This window comes from Eschrichtius robustus, chromosome 7 (genome assembly GCF_028021215.1).
Source record: "Eschrichtius robustus isolate mEscRob2 chromosome 7, mEscRob2.pri, whole genome shotgun sequence".
In the NCBI taxonomy this organism is placed as follows: Eukaryota; Metazoa; Chordata; class Mammalia; order Artiodactyla; family Eschrichtiidae; genus Eschrichtius; species Eschrichtius robustus.
The window spans coordinates 74,780,971-74,803,393 of record NC_090830.1 but is presented as its reverse complement, the minus strand read 5'-3'; the positions used below and the strand labels follow the sequence as shown (position 1 = coordinate 74,803,393).

The 22,423-nt window shown below is 50.1% G+C and overlaps 1 protein-coding gene across 1 annotated transcript in view; it reads right to left on the bottom strand.

Annotated features, from left to right (window-relative positions):
• TSPAN15 (tetraspanin 15) overlaps window positions 1-19,796 on the bottom strand; it is a 49,440-nt gene extending 29,644 nt beyond the window's left edge. Inside the window, exon 1 of the mRNA XM_068547722.1 lies at window positions 19,621-19,796. Within this exon, the coding sequence (XP_068403823.1) occupies window positions 19,621-19,716 (96 nt within the window). The 5' untranslated portion in view covers window positions 19,717-19,796. The remainder of the gene's footprint in view (window positions 1-19,620) is intronic.
• Window positions 19,797-22,423: the final 2,627 nt, after the last annotated feature.

Here is a 22,423-nt window from a genome sequence, read left to right as displayed (position 1 = left end):
TTTAATCCCAGTTCTGTCGCTAACTCCCATGCAACTTTGGGTAAGTCTCCCTTCCCCTCTCTGGGACTCAATTTCCCTGCTCCAAAAGGGAGATGTTTGGCCACAAGCCCTAGAATCCCTTCACTGCTCCGGGAGCCCATGGCAACTCAGGCCCAGACAGCCCTTGTTAGAACCCTGGCCATGAGCAGACCGTGGGTGGTCCAAAGTCCTCTCCTCTACTGAGCCCTTCTCCATGGGTCTACCCCTGCTTTCCCATCTGGCCAGGAGACATCACACTTCTGCATGAGAAAGGTCCTACAGGGGACAGAGATGCCCTTTCCGCCCTGATCAAGGCACACACCTCCCAGCCTCCCACAGCAGCCGTGGGAAGGAGACCAACTGTTTTTTGGAAATAACAAAGCTGAAAGAGGCTAATGCCCATCCCTCAAAGCTCAGCTCAAAGCCTCCTCCCCTGGAAAGCCTTCCTGGATCACCCCAGCTATAGAGATCTTTCTCCACTTGTGATCACCTATGAAATCACTAATGGGAAGCCCTCACTGGTACTGCTATTTACAATACTAACTATGCCCACTGAACAGATCATTCTGGGTATTTACTACCCAGTGCATGCAGGGCGTGGTGGCAGGACCCAGCAACACATATACCATACCATCTCTGATCTCAACAACTTCACAGTCTGCATACATGATGCAAATGCATTAGTCCCAAAAGTTCACAGGAAGTTTAGCTTAGCTCCCAGACCACATTCTCCCCACAGAAGCCATATGGAAAGTGGTTAGAGCCCAAGCCGGTTCACAGTGGCCTAATGAACCACAATGCCCCTGAAGCAAGATACCATGCAAAAGTTCCTGGCACCCAGCAGGTGCTCAATAAATGTTACTTCTCCTTTCCCAGTAAAGATGCAGTACTGTTGTAACCCTGACATTTCAAGACTCAAATCAGATGCCAGAAACCATTTCCCCTTTAGAGGCACTTTGGTCCAAGGATAAATCAGGGGAAAGAGAGTCCCTATTCTGAATTCTAAGGCAACACTCACTGATTCAACATATATTTAGTAAGTGCCTAGTATGTACCAGGCACTGGGAATAAAAAGGTAAGACCTAGTTCCTGCCCTCAAGAAGCTCAGTCTGGTAAGACACACCTGCACACCAACAAATGCAGTGGAGCTGGGGAAACACTGGGGTAGAGGTAATTGTGCAGAGGCACCAGAGAATAGGAAACGCTAAATCATGGGCAAGGAAGGCTTCCTGGAGGAGGTGAGTTTGAACTGAGTCCATTTGATGCACGTAATGGATAAGTAAGAATTTCTGAAATGGACAAGGGGTTTCAGATGCCCATGAAGGTGACATGGGGACAGCAGGTCAGCATAGCTAGAGCCAAGGACAGGCAGATGGGGGAGAGGAGGAGGCCAGGGAAGCTTGCAGAAGCCAGACCACCAAGGCGAGGTCTCTCAGGTTAAACCAAAAAGTTCATTCATTCCTTTGACATCTCTTTACTGAGAGGTTGTGTAAGCCAGTGGTTCTCCAAGTTTTTGGTCTCAGGATTCCTTTTCACTCTTAAAAACTTTTGAGGACCTTAGAGTTTTTGTTTTGGGGGATTATATCTATCAATTATTTACTACATAAGAAATTAAGACATATTTTAAATATTTATTAACTCATTTAGAAATAACAATAATAGATTTACATGTTAACATAAATATTTTTTGTTAAAAATTTTCCCCAAAAAATTGAGGGGGAAGAGTGGCATGGGCTTTACATTTTTGCAAATGTTAATGTCTGGCTGATGAGAAGAACTGGTGGATTCTTAAATTTATTTTATTTACTTATTTTTTTGGCTGCTTTGGGTCTTTGTTGCTGTGCATGGGCTTTCTCTAGTTGCTGTGAGCAGGGGATACTCTTTGTTGCGCTGCGTGGGCTTCTCGCTGTGGTGGCTTCTCTTGTTGCAGAGCACGGGCTCTAGGCACGCAGGTTTCAGTTAGTTGTGGCACCTCTGTCTCAGCAGTTGTGGCTCATGGGCTCTAGAGCGCAGGCTCAGCAGTTGTGGTGCACGGGCTTCGTTGCTCCACGGCATGTGGGATCTTCCCGGATCAGGGTTCGAACCCGTGTCCCCTGCATTGGCAGGCGGACTCTCAACTACTGCGCCACCAGGGAAGTCCCAAACTGGTGGATTCTTGAAGCTGCTCCTCACTCAATTTGCTGCCACATCACCATCACGTGCCCCTGAAATACTCCCTTGGGCACTCCTGACAGAATGAGAGCAGGAAAGCAAATAGTATCCTAGTATTATCATGAAAATGGTTTTGACTTCACAGACCCCTCAAAAGAGTCCCCCCCACCAAGGATCCCTGGAGCACACTTTGGGAGCAGCTGTTAGGAACGGGCTGCAGGGTGGTGAGTGGGGCCCAGCTAGCAGTGAACCAACCAAACACAAAAGTCTCAGCTTTGGTGGAGCTCACGTTCTAGTTGGGGAGAAACAAATAAATAAGAAAAGTATACGGTATGTCTTGGTTATAAGCGCTATGAAGACAAAAACAGAAAAGGAGGCCAGGGAGGCTGGTAGAGGGGGCTGTCATTTTAAATAGTACAGCCAGGGAAAGTGACACTGGAGTGAAGACTTGAAGTGGGGAGGGGTGGGCGTGGCTCTGTAGCATCCACGTGGATACACAGCTGAACATCCAAGCAGCTTCCAAGACCCTGGAATGTGCCCATGTGTTCAAGGAACAGCTGCTACAGCCTGATGGGGTGAGAGTGGAGGGGAGGAGGTGAGAGGGCAGGGGTGTGGGCTGCAGAGCAGGTGGACCCTTTGAAGCTATTGAGGGGGCTCTGACTTTTGCTCTGAGTGGAAGGCACTACAAGTTTGCAGAGGAGTGATCTGATATGACTTTGATTTTTAAATGAGTTACTCTGACTGCTGTGCTGAGAACTGGGGGATGGAGGCATGGAGATGGAATGGTCAGGAATCTACTGCAGTAACCTAGATCCTAGGTGAGAGTGGTCTGGATCAGGGTGGGCATGTGAGGGTAGCAAGAAGCAGGCAGACTGGATATATTTTGAAGTTGAAATTAGGAAAATCACTGAAATAATTTAAGCAGGGAGTCACATGCTCAGATTTGCTTTCAAAAGTTGTTTTACCAAACAGAATATGTACACAGCCCCAGCTGTCATCCACGGTCTACGCATTTGTTATCACAGGGAAATGCAGGCTTGCAATGGAGAGGGTTGGCGGTCAAGCTTGGCATGGTCAGCAGCTGGGAGGCCGGGCATCACGTGCCCCCTAAGGTGGCCTCCTGTACCCCCTCACCGCCTCCCCACACAGCGTTGGTGCAGGAAATGTGTGGCCTGAACTTAATTACAAGGAAACCATAAAGCAAATCCAGAACGCTGATGTTCTGCAGATCAAAGGCCTGGAGGCTTCAAAGGAATCAAAAGCAGTGAGGATAGTCTAGGTTAGAGGAGATGAAAGAGCCATGTCACAGTGAAAGCAATGGATGGACCTTGATTGGATAAAATATCCACTACAAAGGACATTTGGGAAACAACTGGTGAAATCTGGATATGGACAGCATAGATGATGCTCTGTTTAATGGTGATTTGTTTTCAGATGGACGACGGCAGCCTGTGGGAGAACACCCTTTTCGGAAAGCTGGATGCTGGGGTATGTAAGGGTGAGGCCACCATGGCTACAGAAAAAAAAAAAAAAGAGTGTTGTATTTATTGAGAGAGAAGGGCTCGGAGGAAGAAAGAGAGATTAAGGGAGAGAGATGTTAAAAAACAAGATGTTAACAACTGGTAACTCAAAGGCATGCAGGCGTTCTTTGAACTCTTCTTTCAACTTTTCTGTGGGTTTAAAAAATATTTTTTTAAGTTCATTTCCCCATCACAGCTTGATTAGGCACTACTTATTTAGGGCTCCCTGTCTTGCGTGAAAGAAGGGCCTCTCCCGCCCCACCCTTCCCCAAGGAACAAAGAGGCTCCGCCCCACACATCCCGACAAGCTGGTTGTCTGCAAACAGAGCATCTTTGAACAGGTAACACCAGGGCGTGCTGGGTGTCCCCAAGCAGACCGTGGGCGGCGGGCCCTGGGTCTCGAAGCTCTTTAGAGCATCTCCCCCCAGTGCCTAGCACAGGGCCCAGCACGTGCCGTTGGTGACTGACAGTGGGCACTCAGGGAGTCCTGGGTCTGGCTTCCGGCCACTGAGCAGTTCTCCTTCCAATGGGAAGAGGGCTCATGCAGGGTGGGAGCTCAGCAGCTCCACATGGATATGCAGGCCCAGCAAGCCTCTCCCTCTCTGCTTTCTGAATTTTCCTAAGCAACTAGAGGGCAAGACCCCAGTAGGTCTTGGTGGATCAGACAAATGCAGGCAAGTAACACATGACTGTCTTCCCTGGGACTCCAGAACCTATAACATTCAAGGCCTCAGAGGTCACCCCTCATGTTTCAGATGCACTGGGACCTTTTTTGTCAAAATGAGATCCACTGTAATGCATGAACTGTAATTCTGGATCCTGATTTTTTTTTTTTTTTTAATGCACTATGAGAAATATCTTAAGGATAACTGGAGAAGTTTTAACATGGACTTGGTATATAGTGGTGTTGTGGTTGTATCCAAGGACAATTTTTGTTTAAGGAGATGCATCTGAGGATATTTGGGGTGAATTGTCATGATGTCTGCAACTTACTCTGACATGGCCAAATGTTAAAATTACTGATGCTGGTTAGTGGGCATATGGGTGTTCACTGCATCATTCTTTAACCTTTTTTATGTTTTATTTTTTATTTTTTAACAATAAAAACGTTGAAGCAGCAAGCAAGATCCAAGTTCCATTTCTTCTGAGAGGAGAGCTGTTCACACTCTGAGTCTCCCTTTGGCCTGGGAAGTCTCAGTGGCCACAGCCAGGGGCTGGCTCACCAGAGGCTCAGGGCAGGCTGCCTCCTGTGGCCTGGAATTAATGCCCCCACCAGATGTTTCACTAACTGCCAACTGGGGCTAAATATCGGCTGTGACGGGAACCTACCTATTATCCATCCAGTGAGCTCACTAGAAAACCGCACCCCGGGGGGGCTGTAGGACACGCTTCTCCTTGTGCACGGGTTAGGGGCCTGGAGGAAGGGACAGAGAGGGTCACTCGTCACCTTCAATCCCATCCTTCTCTGCTTTAAGGAAATTAGGACAAGAGAAGATGCATACGACAAACCAACAATATGATGACAGCCGGTGCCAGCTGTGGGAGGAGGTAAGGCCGAGTGACCCACCGCTCCCTGAGGCTGGGCTGGTGGGACTGGCAAAGAGCACGTGCCAGCTGAGGCCCTCTGCACTTAGGAGCTGTGTGACCTTGGACAGATCACTTCCCTCTCTGAGGGTCGGCCGCCTCTGCTGTTAAACAGGAATGATAACACCCGCCTAATGGTCACTCAAAGGACCTGGGGAGATGGGGAAACTCCTTTGTAAACTGTAAGGTGCTGTAACACATAATGAGAATCCCCATTCTTTTTTTAAAAGTCAGCAGATACAAAGACTGTTAAGTGCCTACACCTGACCGGGAGGTGCCACTATTTTTCTTTAAATTGACTGACTTTTCTTACTAAAATAAATATGGTCCTGGCCTAACCTAATCAACATCTATGAAATCATAGATCTGAGGTATTAGTTATTTTCTTTAATACACATTACACCTAATGCACACGTATTAAATTTTAAAATGTTCCCCCAGGAACCACCTAAAATCGTCTTGTGGACCACCAGGACTAGGGAGATGGATGCTGTTCTGGCCCCACCCCCTTATTTTGCAGATGGGACTCTGAGGCCCAGAGAGAGGCAGTCACTCCCATAAGGTCACACAGTCCAGTGCTCTCTCCACTGCAAGCTGCCCTCCCTCATCGGGAACAAAGAGTTCTCACGCCCTGGCATATCCTCTCATAAAAGAAAAATAAAAAAACCTACTTCTGAAGGACGGTGATGCAGGCTCCATTTCTGCCTTCCTGCAGCCTCAGAGAGCCATCTGGGGACCTGGCCCAGGTGCCTTGTGCCACTTCAGGTCTGCTCCCACCCTTCCCACAGAGTATGGCAGTCAGCCCACCTCCCTGGGGCCCTGGCCCCAGGAAGCTGGTCCCCACTCCAGGGCCCCTGCTTCTCTAGCAGCACCTCAGGGAGAACCAGAGGGCCCCCGTATGCCTGGGAAATGTTAGATGAGTGACTAAAGGACCGAACCAATGAACAAACAACCCATCCCCAAACAGCCCACCTCCCTTAAAAGCGTCCTTCTCTTAAGGACAAACACCTGGGATAGGAAGGCATCGAGAAGTCTGCCAGGAGAGGGGATAAGGCTTTGCATTTATTTGCAAGTTCCCTAACCTCTCTGAGCCTCCCTTTACCTCAGTGTAGAATGGGGCAATAACCCTAAAACTGCCTCTGGAGGTTGCTGGAGGATTAAAGGAGAGAATGTCTAGGAGACAACTCAGTCCAGCACTAGGAAGGGCTCATTAATTGTTAGCTTTAAAAAGACAAAGAGTCCAGTTATAAGGTAAATTAATGCTAGAGATGTACTATATGATAAATATAATTAACACTGCTGTATGTTATATATGAAAGTTCTTTTTTAAAATATTTATTTATATTTTTGGTTGCATCGGGTCTTAGTTGCAGCAGCCGGGCTCCTTAGTTGTGCCTCGAGGGCTTAGTTGTGGCTCGAGGGCTCCTTAGTTGTGGCATGCGAACTCTTAGTTGCGGCATGCACATGGGATCTAGTTCCCCGACTGGGGATCAAACCCGAGCCCCCTGCATTGGGAGTGCAGAGTCTCAACCACTGCACCACCAGGGAAGTCCCTGAGAGTTCTTAAAAGAGTAAATCCTAAGAGCTCTCATGACAAAGAAAACTTTTTCTTTTCTATTTCTTTAATGTTATAGCTGTATGAGATGATGGATGTTCACTAAACTTATTGTGATAATCATTTCAGGATGTAAGTCAAATCACTATGCTGTACACCTTAAGTGTATACAGGGCTGTATGTCCATTATAGCTCAATAAAACTGAAAGAAAAAAAACAAAAAGACAAAAGAGGAGGAAGCAGAAGGCACAACCAGGCTAGACAGAGGGCAGCCAGAGGAGATTTTCTCACTGCAAAGGGGAACGTTTAATTCTAAGTGAGGTGAGCACCACAGGAGACTGCAGTGGAGAACCAAGACACAAACAAACAGGGCCGCTCCTGTCTCAGGACTGTGGGTCCCTGAACAATTCCTGTCCTCGTCTTCTTTCTGCTCTGATCCTGAGTCCACCCCCCCTTGAAGATGGAAAGAGTTAAGTGGCTGCTGCCACCCCTGTGGGGAGCCCAGAGCCCAGGTCTCCACTGCTGACTAAGCGTCCCCACCCACTGGAGCCTCCTGGGAGCCGCTAGCCCACCCCACTCCAATCACAGAACATCTGCAGCTGTCCTGAGCACACTGCTAGGACTCAGTGAGTGCCAGCTGCTCAAGAGATGGGGCTGGCTCATCTGTCCCCACCAACCCAGCATAGGGCCAGGCAAACAGTGCTCCCCGGTGGCATGCACAAGCGTTCCCGCTGCCTGAGTTCTTTCTGCCTCTGCAGAGAAGGCCAGTCTGTGATAAGTCACACATCAGGCCTCTGTCCCCAGGTGCAGCAGCAGGCCCGTTTACAGTAGGGACACCAATAATCCCAGCTGGAGAGCATGCCACTGGGGTGAAATCACTGAGCAGTGCCCACTGTCCCCTCTGAACGATGGAGGTATTAGAACCAGGGGCACTTGCCATGTGGTCTGGTCTCAGTTTCCTCCCCTCTGAGAGGAAGGCATTGCTGCACCAGATGCCCTCCACGGCCCTCTGAAGTTCGCCCAACTGTAACCCCACCCAACTAACTGCCCCAAGTGATGGGTGATACTCCTGTTCAGAAAGGTTGTAAGGGAATCACAGATATTTTACAGCCCCACTTAGAAAGCGGTTTCAATTTAACTCTTTTCAGAATAAGGAAGTCCTTCCTGAGAGCTAACTTATATTCCCTTCTCATGCTTTAACCTCTTTCTATCAGGCTTTCCTTGCAGAAACCATTTGTAGAGCACAGCCTTTGACCTGTGTGGGCAGACAGTTGCTGGGAAGGGGCGGGGCCTGTGTGGGGCAGGCCGCTTGGGGGTGGGGCTGCAGGAGGGGCGGGGCCACCAGCAGGGGTGGGACTATGGGCCTTACCCTCTGCCAGCCAGGCTCCTCTCCCCAACCCCACCCCTTCTCCTCTGTCTTCAGCACCCGCAGAAAGGAAAGGGATATTCAGGGACCTGCTCAATTGGACCCCTCCCTAGCGAGGCAACCCGGTGAAGCAGAAAGGACTTGCATTGGTTTTCTGGGCTGCTGCAACAAATGACCACAAATGGCTTAAAACAACAGAAACGTATTCTCTCAAAATTCTGGAGGCCAGAAGTCTGAAACCAAGGTGTCGCTGGGCCATGCTTCTTCCAGAGGCTCTAGGGGAAAATCCTTCCTCGCCTCTTCCAGCTTCTGGTGGCTCCAGGCATTCCTTGGTTCGTCTGCCTTTCCATTCACACGGCTTTCCCCTAGGTGTGTTTGTGTCTTCTCTTCTGTCTCAAAGCTCCCTCTGCCTTTCTCTTACAAGAATACTTGTCATTCAATTTAAGGCACGCTCAGGCGATCCAGGATGATTTCATCTCAAGATTCTGAACCTAATTATATCTGCAAAGACCCTTTTTCCAAATAAGGCCACATTCACAGGTTCTGGGACATGAACACATCTTTTTGTGGGGGCGGGGGGCACCATCCAACACAATACAGAGCTCACTGGTCAGAGTCAGAAGTCAAGTCCCCATCCTTCCACGAACTGGCCACTAGCTCATCACTGTGACCCCAAGCAAGTTCATCACACCTACCTGGAACTCTGCTTCCCCACCACCTGCTGTACCTCCCCTACAGAGTCAGAACTGCAGGTTGCTGACACTCAATAGATCACAACCAGCTTTCCAACATGATGCCTACACATCAGCAGTTCTCAAACTGGAGACATAATTTCAGGGGGGGAAATTGTCACAGCTCACCCCCTAAGTGCGTGAATCCCTGACTCAAGAAGCTCAAGTCTGGTTCTATAGAAACTTCTTCAAGTTACAAAGTTAACTACAGAGACGTGTTGCCTTTAGAGCAGATTAAAGGATGTTATAAAGATAACCAAAAGGAAAACAAACTTCTAGAACCATGGACACCCCCCAACCCCGATACATCTGGGTCCCCGGAAGAAGCCCAGCCTCCCACATGGTCACCCCCATCCCCGGGCTGGTGGTCTCCACACACCTCCGCCAGTCTAGACTAGCCCCGCCAATACCCCACCCAACACCCCCGCTCCTCCACCCCTGGCTAGCGCACCCTCCCCTTCCAGGACGGCTCCCTCACGGTGAGCTTCTCCCAAATGTGCACAGTGACTTTCCAGCCCACGGAGACTGTCCAGATTGTCAGCGAGGTTGGGAAAAGGTTCAACAAGGCAGTCAGGATTCAGGTAGAGAGAAAGTCAGCTTGGAAACCGGGCCACTCCCATCAGAATTCCCTCACAGACACCACCATGAGCTGCAGTTTCTACTCCAGCTGCACGTTAGATAGAATCACCTGGGGAAGTTTAAAAATTATAGGATCCTGGGTCCCACCCTAGACCCATGCAATCAGCTCTGAAGATGGGGCTTGGACACGTGCACTTGTGAAATCCTCAAGATGGGAGGCCTCAGAGGCCCAAGGCCCAGAAGGTCCTGTCTTTTGACCTCAGGAAGTGACCCAGTCTCCAAATTCGGTGCCAGCCTCAGAAGCCAGCACCCCACTCCACTCCAGCCGGGCGACTTGGCCCCGATCTGTGACGGGGCGGGCTGGGGGCTGCGCGCATCTCTGGGCCCAGCGCCCAGCCCACAGAGGGTGCACAGGAACTGACCGCCTGACCCCAAGCACCTCTGCGGACCCCCCACACTGCACCCAGCACAGCCCGTCCTCTGGTAGGGACGGGAAACAGCCCAAGGAGCCTTGTGACTTGTCCAAGGCCACGCTGCATCCTGGGAGGGGCTCTCCAGCAGGAAGGGGTAGGGCTCTGAGAATGACCAGGCCAAGGCTGTTTTCCTTCTACCCTCTGGGCAAATATTTACTTCCCTGCAGGCCAAGATGCAAACGCCTCCACTGGTGCGAAAGTCTACTCTGGAAAGAATTAAACAAAACACAACAGGTACCACTTTCACAGTGAAACAGCTCTGGTCTCAGCGATGGATGCAAATGGTGGGTTGTGCCAGTCATGTCCCCCTCTCTAGGCCTCAGTCTCCTCAGCTGTGAAAGGGGAAAGTGCCCAGCTCACAGGGTTGTTCTGAGGACCCAGAGAAGTGACGCGATGTATGGTGATGCAAGTGCAAAGTGGAGGCTCCTCCCACCCTCCAGCCCTTCTCACCAACACCCAGCGAGCTGCCACCGGGCCCGCCCAGCGATGCTTCTCCTCCCGGCATCCGCGCTGATGCTTACCGCACAAGACACCCCGCTAAGAGCCCTGGAGGCATCACCCCAACCAAGCCTGGCCCCCTGTGAGGGACAACGATTACCCCATTTCCACAGACAAGGAAACTGAGGCACAGAGAGTTGTCCGTGACTTGTCACGTTGCCAATCAGACCTGCTCCTCAACCATCAACCAAGAAGTGCTCGTTCTCCTAACTTGCTGCGTGGTAGAGCTGGGCCTCCAGGCCTGGTCCTCTCAAAGGGTGTTTCTGACCTCAACATCCAGGCCCAACAAATATCCCATTCTGCAGTGACCCACCCTCCTCTCCCAAAGCTCATCTCCACTCCTCTCAGCCTGGCCTCCACGCCCTTCAAGCCCGGCTCCCACCTCCTGGAAGTCCTCCCCAGGGCTCCTCTGCAGTCACGGCCAGGCAGCCCCGCAGGAAACCACACGCTGCCTCCAACTGGCTGCTGCTGCCTGATTTCACCTTCCATCTCCCTCGTGGGCTGACCTCTTAGTCTTCTCTGTCTCCCCTCCCACAGGCCCGGGTGGGAAGGCCCAGCCCGGAGCTGAACAGTACACCTGTCTGACATTCCCTGGCAAGGGCAGACCCTGCCCCTGGGCTCCCAGAAGTGCTTCTCCCATCCCTCCTTCTCCAGGTGCTCTCAGAGCATTGAGGATACTTCTAGTTTGGCCTCCCTAGACCCACGTGCCCATCATGTGGCACACAGCCTCTGCTGGTACACCACTAAAGCCTAGGAACTAAAGGGTGGGAAGAACTCAGGCCCCAGAAGAGGCTGAATGCACTCCCAAGGGGTCAGACTTCTCCGCCCAAGGGCAAGGCCACAGCCATCTGCTCTAAGCAGGCAGAGAATCCCCAGCAGAAAGCAGCTTCCTCTGATAAGACAAATTCCAGAACTTCTCATCACATCTTATGTCCCAGCTTCCCCTGAGCTCTGTAAGGCTCCCCAGATAAGTCTCCATCCCCCCATGGACACCGGGCCTACAGTGTGCTGGGTGCTTCCACATCTCTCATCTTGCAGGGTCCTCCCCACAGCCCTCCGGGGTATCCGCAGAGAATCAGAGAGTTGGTCCTTCACCCAGCGTCACAGCAGAACCAGCACTTGATCCATGTCTCCAAATGGCACTACCATCAGGTCCTGACAATTAAACCTCCCCTCTGGGCCACTCAGACCCCAAACTCCTAATATGACCAGAGTCTCTCCACCCACAATCTGGCCCTTAGGCTTCATCTGCTGCAGCCATACCTGCCTACCTCGGGCCTGTGCACTTACTGCTCCCTCCGTCTGAGATGCTCTCTACAGGCCTTTTTTGTGGCTGGGTCCTTCTCAGTCTTTGACCTCATCATAAAGGCCTTCTTTGACCACCCCATTTAAAGTAGGAACTCCCATCCCTTTCTTCCCACTTCCTCCCGAATTTCCTCCTTAGCACCTCTCACAACTAGGTTTATTTCCTGGTTTGTCTGTCTTCCAGGGCTTGGACTAACCTGTCTCATTCATAGTTGTTTCCTGGTAACTATCACAGTGCCTGATATACACAACAGGCATTAAATAACTATTCTGTTGACTGAATAAGCAAACGGTCCCCACCCTGGAGGGAATGGCAGGTCAAGACTGCAATCTCCTGCCTTCCACGAAGATGTCGATTCCAACCCACTCACATCCAGAGGTGGTCTCTGGGAAAGGTTTATCTTCTCAATCCCCTGTGTCCGGGCTTACCCAGAAGACATCTTTCCCCTGTATATGGAGCCAACTGGTATGGAAATTGCATTATCAGTCCCTAATCTGGTTGGCTCTAAGCCCCACCCCAGGTTGGCATTGTGAGTCACCGAGAGAGAAGAGGCACGGGGCAGGGGAAAGGAGAAGGGCAGGTAGTTACTCCTGCTTCTCAGGAACGAACAACCAAAGGCAGCGAGGTCCCAACCCACTCCTACAACTTAAAACAACCCCTCTCTTACAGGAGGGGGCGGGTTCATGCACAGAAGCCTCGACTAAGCACAAAGAAACTTTCTCTGGGCCTTACTTGCTCATATGGAAAATGAGTGCATTAGAAGGTTCTCCAAATCCCTTCCGGGACTGCCTTCCTGATTCTCTGGATTTTAAAGGTCCCATGACCAAGCTGGGGGAAGGGAGGACCTCTCTGGACCTGAGGCCTGAGCCCAGCCCCAGATCATCTCTGACAGCCCATGGGGCATGGTAACCGCTTCTCCAGTGTGAAGGCTGCCTCACTTTCTGCTTGAGTTTCACTATTTTCTCTTTGAAATGCTTGCCTAGAACAAGAGGGAAACAGACCTGCCCAATCAATCAAACACAATTAAAAAATGTTAAATATGTACATATATGTACAAGGAGATGTCCAAATGGGTATTAACCCCAACAATGGTTCTCTCTCAGTGGTAGAATCAAAGGTAACTTTTATTTTCGTCTGTGTACTTACCTGAATTGCTTGGAATTCTTTTTTAACTATGTGCACATATTATTTTCACACAAACAAAGCTCTTTTCAAAACTTAGGAATTCCTGCTATGGACTTCCCTGGTGGCGCAGTGGTTAAGAATCCGCCTGCCAATGCAGGGGACACAGGTTTGATCACTGGTCCGGGAAGATCCCACATGCCATGCAGCAACTAAGCCCATGTGCCACAACTACTGAGCCTGCGCTCTGGAGCCCGCGAGCCCCAACTACTGGAGCCCATGCACCCTAGAGCCCGCGTGCCGCAACTACTGAGCCCACGTGCTGCTACTACTGAAGCCCACGCACCTAGAGCCCGTGCTCCTCAACAAGAGAAGCCACCGCAATGAGAAGCCCGCGCACCGCAACAAAGAGTAGCCTCTGCTCGCCACAATTAGAGAAAGCCCGCACACAGCAACGAAGACCCAATGCAGCCAAAAAAAAAAAAAAAAAAAAGGAAATTCCTTCTATGCTTAAGTGAGAGGCCAGGTATTTGGCTCCTTCCAGAAATGCTGTCCTCCACCTACACCTTGAGCCCTGACATGTGGAGGGACTACCACGGGGTAGGGGCTGGGGGTACAATGGCTGGTAAAGGTCACAGTGACCCCATGAAGAAACTGAAGTCAGGCAACCGGGTCCTGGTCTGGGTCTGTCACTAACTTGCTGTGGGGTCTCAGATACTTGCTTCCTCTCTCCAGGCCTGTTTTCTCCTCAGTAAAACAAAAAGGTCACACTAGAGGTTCCTTCAAGGGCCCTTCTAATTCTCAGTGAGTACCAAGAAGAATAGAGAGGAAGGTTGGGAAAGAACAGCTAATCCTTAAGTAGCTGGTGTAGTGTTTATCATGTGCTAGGCATTGCTCTAAGCTCTTCCTATAATTAATCCATTTAATGGTCTCAGCAACTCTCAGGTAGGTTCTGGTGTCACCCACTTTACAGATAAGACAACTGAGGCAGATGGAAGTTAGTGCCTATGTCACTCAACCTGTAAGTGTCAGAGTTGGGATTTGAACCCAGATAGCTTGGTACAGAGTCCACACTCTTAACCATGAAACGTTAGGGAAAAATAAAGCATCACAGATCAAACTATGATAACGGGGCCCATCCTTGGAGAGGGCAAGAAGAGTTAATATTGCCTCTGGCATTTATAACCTTCATCACCTAACCACACCCACTTCCTTCTCAATCATCAACACCCCTCAGCCCTGACACCATTACCCAATTGAAAACCCTACCTCATTGTCAAGACAACAGGTGCTTTCTAGAGAGCCAGTGTCTCCATGACCAGTAAAGCCCACTTTGCAAATTCAAGCCGTCAGCAAACCTGACCACTGCTGGCTACACACCCAGCTCAGCCTCTGATCCAGGTATCCATATCTCCAATCCTTGCTTCCAAGATGCAGGTTGGGACTCAACTGCCCCAATGCAACAAGCCTTCCCTGAGCACCTACTGTGTTCCCGGCCCCAAGACCAGCATTTGGAAGAGGATATGAATGAGCTACACCCCTGACCTCCAGGAGCCCACAGTCCAGTGAGGAAAAACAGTCATGTAAACGGATCTCTAGGATACCCTGTGGTTGGTGCTATAATTAGAGGTGTGTCCCCAGTGGGCAAAGGGCACATGTGTCAGAGTGATTCACCCATGTGGTGGGAAGAGGAGGCTCCAAGAGCCCCTGGGTGAGCTCATTTCTCACTGAACTGGGAATGAGGAGACGTGGGGGCTAGTGCCAGCTCTGCTCAGTGACCGTGAGACACACCCCCTCTGAGCCCCGAGGTGGCCCTCTAAAAATGTGAGGGCCCCCAAGTGTGGGACAAGAGATCACTGTAAGGGGTTCAAGGTCATATTCATATTGACTCACAGACTGAGAAGTTTTCATTGCTCATTTCCCTTCTGATCCTTCCAATCTCATCAAGGAGCAAATCTCAGCTTTGGTGTCGGTTTGTCTTTACGCCTCTCAAACACTTGCCAAACTGCTTTTGAACAACCAGGGCAAGCCTCAGGTTTGTAGCCTACAGCACCCACAGTATCAGGCTAGGATTAAATAACTTGTTTTGTCTTCCCTGCACTATATTTACTGTCGTATTTACCTGCTATTTTTTTTAACATCTTTATTGGAGTATAACTGCTTTACAAAGTTTTGTTAGTTTCTGCTGTATAACAAAGTGAATCAGCTATATGTGTATATATATATCCCCATATCCCCTCCCTCTTGCATCTCCCTCCCACCCTCCCTATCCCACCCCTCTAGGTGGTCACAAAGCACCCAGCTGATCTCCCTGTGCAATGCAGCTGCTTCCCACTAGCTAACTATTTTACATTTGGTAGTGTATATATGTCAATGCTACTCTCTCACTTCGTCCCAGCTTACCCTTCCCCCTCCCTGTGTCCTCAAGTCCATTCTCTATGTCTGCATCTTTATTCCTGTCCCGCCCCTAGGTTCGTCAGAACAATTTTTTTTTTAGATTCCATATATATGTGTTAGCATACGGTATTTGTTTTTCTCTTTCTGACTTACTTCATTCTGTATGACAAGACTCTAGGTCCATCCACCTCACTACAAATAACTCACTTTTGTTTCTTTTTATGGCTGAGTAATATTCCATTGTATATATGTGTCACATCTTCTTTATCCATTCATCTGTCGATGGACACTTAGGTTGCTTCCATGTCCTGGCTATTGTAAATAGTGCTGCAATGAACATTGTGGTACATGACTCTTTTTGAATTATGGTTTTCTCAGGGTATATGCCCAGTAGTGGGATTGCTAGGTCATATGGTAGTTCTAGTATTAGTTTTTTAAGGAACCTCCATACTGTTCTCCATAGTGGCTGTATCAGTTTACATTCCCACCAACAGTGCAAGAGGGTTCCCTTTTCTCCACACCCTCTCCGGCATTTATTGTTTGTAGATTTTTTTTTAAGTTTGTTTGTTTATTTATTTATGGCTGTGTTGCGTCTTCATTGCTTCACGCAGGCTTTCTCTAGTTGTGGTGAGTGGGGGCTACTCTTTGTTGCGGTGCCCAGGGTTCTCATTGCGGTGGCTTCTCTTGTTGTGGAGCACAGGCTCTAGGCGTGCGGGCTTCGGTAGTTGCAGCGCGTGGGCTCAGTAGTTGTGGCTCGCGGGCTCTAGAGCGCAGGCTCAGTAGTTGTGGTGCACAGGCTTAGTTGCTCCACAGCATGTGGGATCTTCCCGGACCAGGGCTCGAACCCGTGTCCCCTAAATTAGCAGGCGGATCCTTAACCACTGTGCCACCAGGGAAGTCCCTGTTTGTAGATTTTTTGATGATGGCCATTCTGACCGGTATTAGGTGATACCTCATTGTAGGTTTGATCTGCATTTCTACCTGCTATTTTTGATGAGGAATATTGGTTCCCCATTGGCAGTGGTGATATAAAGCCTCCTTTTAAAAAGAAACTTACGTTTAAAAAGTGAATCAGCTTAAAGTAATATAATAGTACATGTAAATAATATTATAATAGTTATTACAGCCTCTATGTATGGCTATTTTAACAACATCTATCAAAATTTTTAATGCACATACAAAAACAGGCGAAGCTGTTCTGTGCTATTAGACATCCCAATAGTGATTACTACTGGCGAGAAGGGGTAGCGACTGGCAGTGGACACAATGGGAGTTTCTGGCTTCTTCTGTCCATTCTGCTGGTTGACCTGGGGGCTGATTATACAGTGGTGTTCACTTTGTAAAAATTAATCAAGTTGTACACACTTACGGTGAGTGTATTCCTGTATGTATATTATATATTCATATACCCTTTAACCCAGCAATTCCACTTTTAGAAATTACCCTGAAGACACACACACATATGTGCAAAATGACACGTTCGAAGATGCTCACTGCGGCACTGTTTGCGGTAACGAAAAATTGGAAACACCCTGAGTTCCCCAGCTGGAGACTGATTAAGTATATTTTGGCTTAGCCTACAGTGAATTCTATGCAGCCATCAAACAGAATGAGGCAGCCCCTAGCAAAGCTCCAAATTTTACACAGATTTAAATTTAAGTGAAAAGGTAAGGGCAGAGCTGTGTATAGTATGCTACTTTATGCAGGGGGAACAAAAAAGAATATATAACATGTGCACATGTTTGTGCCTAGGATAGCGTCTCAGAAAAGAATCATAAGGAACTCATAACAGAGGTCTCCTCTGGACAGGGCAGGCCAGGAGAGAGGGATAGGAGGAAGGCTTATCACTGATGACGACTCTTCTATACCTTTAAATTTTGTACAGTGTCCTTGCATTTCCTATTTGATAGTAAGTTTTAAAGCAAAAAGCCCTACAGAAGGTGCATGGCTATGGTAAAACTTATGGCTCCTTAAATACTGAGATGAAAGTGTTGGCACTTTGGGCTTATAAAGCAAGTATATGGCCCTACTCCTCCTCCCAAGGGACGGAGATTATAGGCTCTCCTGTAATGGCTTCCAATTAACAGCAAACCCAGTCTAGGACAAATTACTTAAACTGGGCCTCCACCCTGCAGTCAAATTCTGGCACCTGGAGTTGCCCTGGCAGGTGGCTGAGCTCTTGGCATGCATAGGGAGATTTTTAAGCACAAATACCTGCAAGGATGGGAAGTTAACGATTTGCTAAGGCAATCTCAGGTGGCTGGAAAGGAAAGATTCTGAGTTCTTGCAGATTCTGAGCACCCTGCTCCAAGAGAGACACAGCAAAGGCCACACAGTGGTCTTTTCTCAGGGCTGCAGGGGACAGTGACAGGACAAGGCCTTGAAAATTCGAGTTCCGTTTTAACTGTGCAACCTTCTTTTTTATAGCACTTGGTTTCCCCGCATGTCACTGTTTCTCCACATCACTAACCCCAAAAACAATCCAATGAAGTGTGGGGCAGGGTATCAGTTATCCATTTTACAGATGGAAAAATGGAGGTGCGAAGAGGTTAAGAGACTGGTCAGTGATTATATATCAAGAGAAGGGGTGAAGCCAAAAAAGTAACCCCCACCTTCTGACTCCTGGTCTTCCCCTACTTTCCCACCTCCCCACCCATCAACCTTAGCCTGCTTTCTTTCAACTCTGACCTACAGAGAATGAGCTTCTGAGGCCAGACAAACAAGGAGAAGGCAAAAAAAAAAAACCCAGAATCAGAATCAAAGAGCCTACGAGACCATCTAACTCAGCCGTTTTTAACCCTGACCACACACTAGAATTACCTGGGGAGCTTAAATAAGTTTAAATAAATACATATGCCAGGGCCTAGGTATCTGTAGTGTTTTTAAAATTCTGTAGTTGATTCCGATGCAAATCACCCCCATCCCAGTTCCACATAAAACCTTCTGCCTCCCTGGAGCCTCCATCAGTGGGTCTGTGCTCCATCCTCCGGCCCCCACACATACTGCTCTTCTCTCTTCCACGTTACATAGAGTCAGAGAATTGGACTGGGAGCTGGGCAAGTCAATTAACAGCTCCGAGGCCCCAAACATGGAAATGACTTGCCTAAGCTCTCCCAGTGATTCAAAACAGAACAAGACTAGAATCTGGATCTCTTGACTACCAGGTAAGGTCACATCCACAGAGGGGTCACAAGGAAAGCCAGGCTTGATGGCAGATCTAACAGTTCCTGCCAGCAGAATAGACCCAATGAGGGCTGAGGAGAAGACCAGGAGTGTGCATGTGTTTTGAGGGGGAGGGGTGTCAGGTACCTGGGCAAGTCTGCCCTGTGGCATACTGGGGGTAGGGGGCTATTCTAGAGTGGCAGGGCTGGCACTGGCCTGTAGAAAGATGTCCTCATTTCTACGAGGGGGCCCAGCCTAGTCTGAAATCTCCATAAAGAAATCCAGTCTATTGGGTCAGCTTACCAGGAGGGCCCAGCTCCCTTGCCCATAATAATAATAATAAGCAATGTACCTGACCTGTTTCATTTAATCTCCACAACCATTCTGAAAGTTGAGTATAATTACTGTCTCCATTTGCAGACGGGGAAACTATGGCCTAGAGAGTTGAAGTAACTTCCCCAAGATCACTCAGCTGGAAAGTGGTAGTGGCAGGATTCGAAGCCTGGTTCATGTCCAGCCACTACCACCCTGCCCCCAACAAGAGAGAGCGAAGGTTAAGTGCAGGGGCTTTTTTAAGTTACTGAGCACCTGGGAGCAGCCGGAGACCACACGTCTGGTGGAATCCTCCTTTCACCACAGAGGAAATCAAGGCACCTGTAAAAGCATCTTGCTCAGGGGCATCGGCAAGTAAATAGTGGGGACAGCATAAGGAGTTCAGGTCTCCCGACTCCGGACCACAAAGCCTGACCACTTCTCCGCAGACGGATGGAGAGACGAACTCAGTAATACCCGGCAGGTGGGGTGAACGCGGCCAAACGTGGTAACCACAGCCTACGGCACCAGCGGAAGCGCAGCGGACTCGCAGAACCAAACTGCTGGTCAGGTGCACACAGGTGAGCCAGGCGGAGCTCCTTCGTCGGAGCCGTTGCCACCAACCTCTAAGGCTCCGCACCGGGCGGCTGAAATTCAGGCTGAGCTAGAGCAACCATAATTTCCTAGTTCGCAGAGAGTGGGACGAGAATCCAGGAGTGCGCTTCTGCCCCTCCCTGGAGCAGACAAGCCTGGACCCAGCCCACCCCCACCGCCGGCTCAGCGTGTGGGTGAACAAGGGAGTGCCGACTCCCCCTCCCATGCCGGGGCCCGACTGGGGTCACTCACCCAGAACACCGTGGAGTAGATGACGAGCGAGAACTTGAGCCAGAGATAGGAGAGGCGCGCGCAGTAGCGCACCTGCTCCGAGTCTCCGCGGGGCATCCTGGGGGGCTCCCGGGCTGGGTCCCTCGCTGCCAGCAGCCCCACCTGAGGCTGCCTGCCCGGCTTCCCGCCCCGCCACCGGCGCTCACTCGGGGACTGACACCGGCGAGCCGCAATCACAGCCCCGGCCCGGGTCCACCCAGCCCCAGGGCCAATGGGCGCTCTGGGAGGGGGCGGGCCTGGGGCGGGGCAGCGGCCTGGACCCAGAGGAGGCCGAGGGAGGGGCGGGGGCGAGGGTTTTGAGAACGAGGTCGCGTGCAGCTCTGGAAGCGCCTGTGCTCAGGCACGTCGGCGGACGTGGGAGAGTGTGTGCAGAGGGGCGCTAGGGAGACAGCTAGAGTGCTTCTTCATTCAGGGTACACAGAAATGCTCGCTTTCCACTGCTGTCAAGAGAGAAGACTATGGGAAAAGAGCAGGTATTTACGGCTAAGGTGTTAAAATGTGCAAATGAGTGTGCAAGGCATGAATGGAATAAGGAAGTGGAGTGCCTCAGCCTAAGGGGGTTGGGAGAGCCGCATCTAGGAAGGTGCCGCAGACGAGGGTGCGGCTAGGGGCCCTCGTGGAGCTGAGGCCCGCAGTTTCCTTTTGTAACAGTTTGGAGGCTTTTCCCCAAGTCTCTGAGATTCCCCTTCTCTGCGGCCAGGTGAGATCCCAACCCTGCCCCAGTGGCCTCCTCCTCTGAGAAGCCCTCACCCCCTCGCCCCAACTCAGGAGCCCCCTCCCTTGCACACACTCAGCCCAGGTCTGACCCAGCTTCTTCGCACCCAGCCTTTCCCCTGCCTGGGGTCAGAATCTGTCTTCCTGGCTGTGAGTCTGTTTCCCACAGCCCCTCCTTGACTCACTGCTATTTCCTTTCCCTGCAGGCCTAGCTCAGCCTGGGGCTTCGGAGGAGGCCAGCAATCAGTGTTTGTGCCATTCAGGAATTAAATGTGTGGCCCAGAGGTTCTGAGCTCACGGCAGCACTAGGTGGGGTCCCTGGTGGTGACTGCAGGAACGGCGCACTTGTCCCAGTCCCCTGCCCTGGACTCCCAAGCCTCCCAGAGAGAAATAGAGATCAGGCTGGCCCAGCCCCCAGGGCTCTGCCATAGAAAGAAGAAAGTAAGGTGGGGGTGGGGAGGGAGGCAATGCCCTGCCCAGGGAGTTAAAAGGAAGCCAGTTTCCTGGTACTAGGAAGCAAGCCTTGTAAGGTTGGGTAGAGACTTGGAACCAGGAACTGCTGAGGGTCACCTTCAAATGAATAACTGGGGGCTAAGAAGGCATCCTACCTCAAGGTTAGAAGTCATCCTTTCTGTCCTTTAAGGAGGAAGAAATTAACTCTTTACCCCTCTTTGCAGGACTACCTTCCCTCACCAGCCCCATAGAGCCAGGCTTACACCTACTCATGGAGGTGCTCATCTCCATCCCCAGGAGGGCTAGCTCAGCACCTTGCCCTCGGAGGGGTTGTCTGTCTCCCTCTCCCTGGGGGTTCCCCTCCTATCCTCCTTCCCAACTCCGGTTTTCTTTCAGTTGCCCCCACCTTAGTCCTGACCTCTCTAGCTAGCTGCACTCTCTCCTCTTTCAAATCTTCCCTAGTGACACGAACACATCTGAGTGGTCCCTCTCAGCTCTCCCTGAGCCCCTATACGATGACGCCCTGAGAGATGAGGCTGAGACACCCCCGCAGAGGGAGCCTGGAGCTCTTTGGGGCTAGCACAGCCTTTCCCGGGCTCCTGAGCAACGTCGTTGTCCCTCCCACCCCCAACCTAACCCCAAGCACTATGGGCTGCTCCTCAGACACATCTGCAAATACTGAAATCTCAGAAGAAGTAATGACCTATTTTCAATTTTTCTCTCCTTTTGCCAGGAACTCTGGGCTGGGGGTCAGCAGGCCTGGTGCCAAGCCTGGCTTTGCCATTAACTTTGTTAGAATATGTGGCATAAATAGTATGACACAGAAGTGGGAGTGTGACCCTGGCTGCAGTTTCGAACCACGTGGTGAGCTTTAAATGTATCCTGATATCCAAGCCCCATCCCAGTCCAGTTAAGTCAGAATCTCCACTAACCGGGACCTGGGAATCAATATTGTTGTAAAGGTGCCAGGTAATTTCTAAAGGGCAGCTATGACTGAGTATCACCAAGTCTAGAGGTAGTCATGAGGGTGAGGTGGTGAGCCAGAATTTATCAGAAAGGCCACAGTCCAGAGGGCTCTAAGCTATCCAGTGGTGTGCTGGTCAATGTTTAATAACTGGCTCTCTGGTTGGTGGGGTGGGCAGGGAAACCCTGTTGCCACTTTCCATAGTGTAAATACTTCCACCATGTCTGAGATGTACACAATCACACCCAATCAGCTCAGCACAGCCCTGCAGCTCTCCCTATCTCAATAATGATTAGCATAGAGAAGAGCGCCATAATGAATGCATCAGTGAAATTCATGGCTTATTAATTAGCACAACAGGTATTAGAAATAAGCTATCTTTTGGTGAAATTACTGCCAGCATACCTTGGAGATATTGTAGGCTGGGTTCCAGACCACTACAATAAAGCCAATATCGCAATAAAGCGAGCGACATGAATTTTTGTTACCCAGTGCATATAAAAGATACGTTTATACTATACCACTGTCTACTAAGTGTGCAATAGCATTATGTCTAAAAAAGCAATGTATATACCTAATTTAAAAATACTCCACTGCTGGACTTCCTGGTGGCGCAGTGGTTAAGAATCCGCC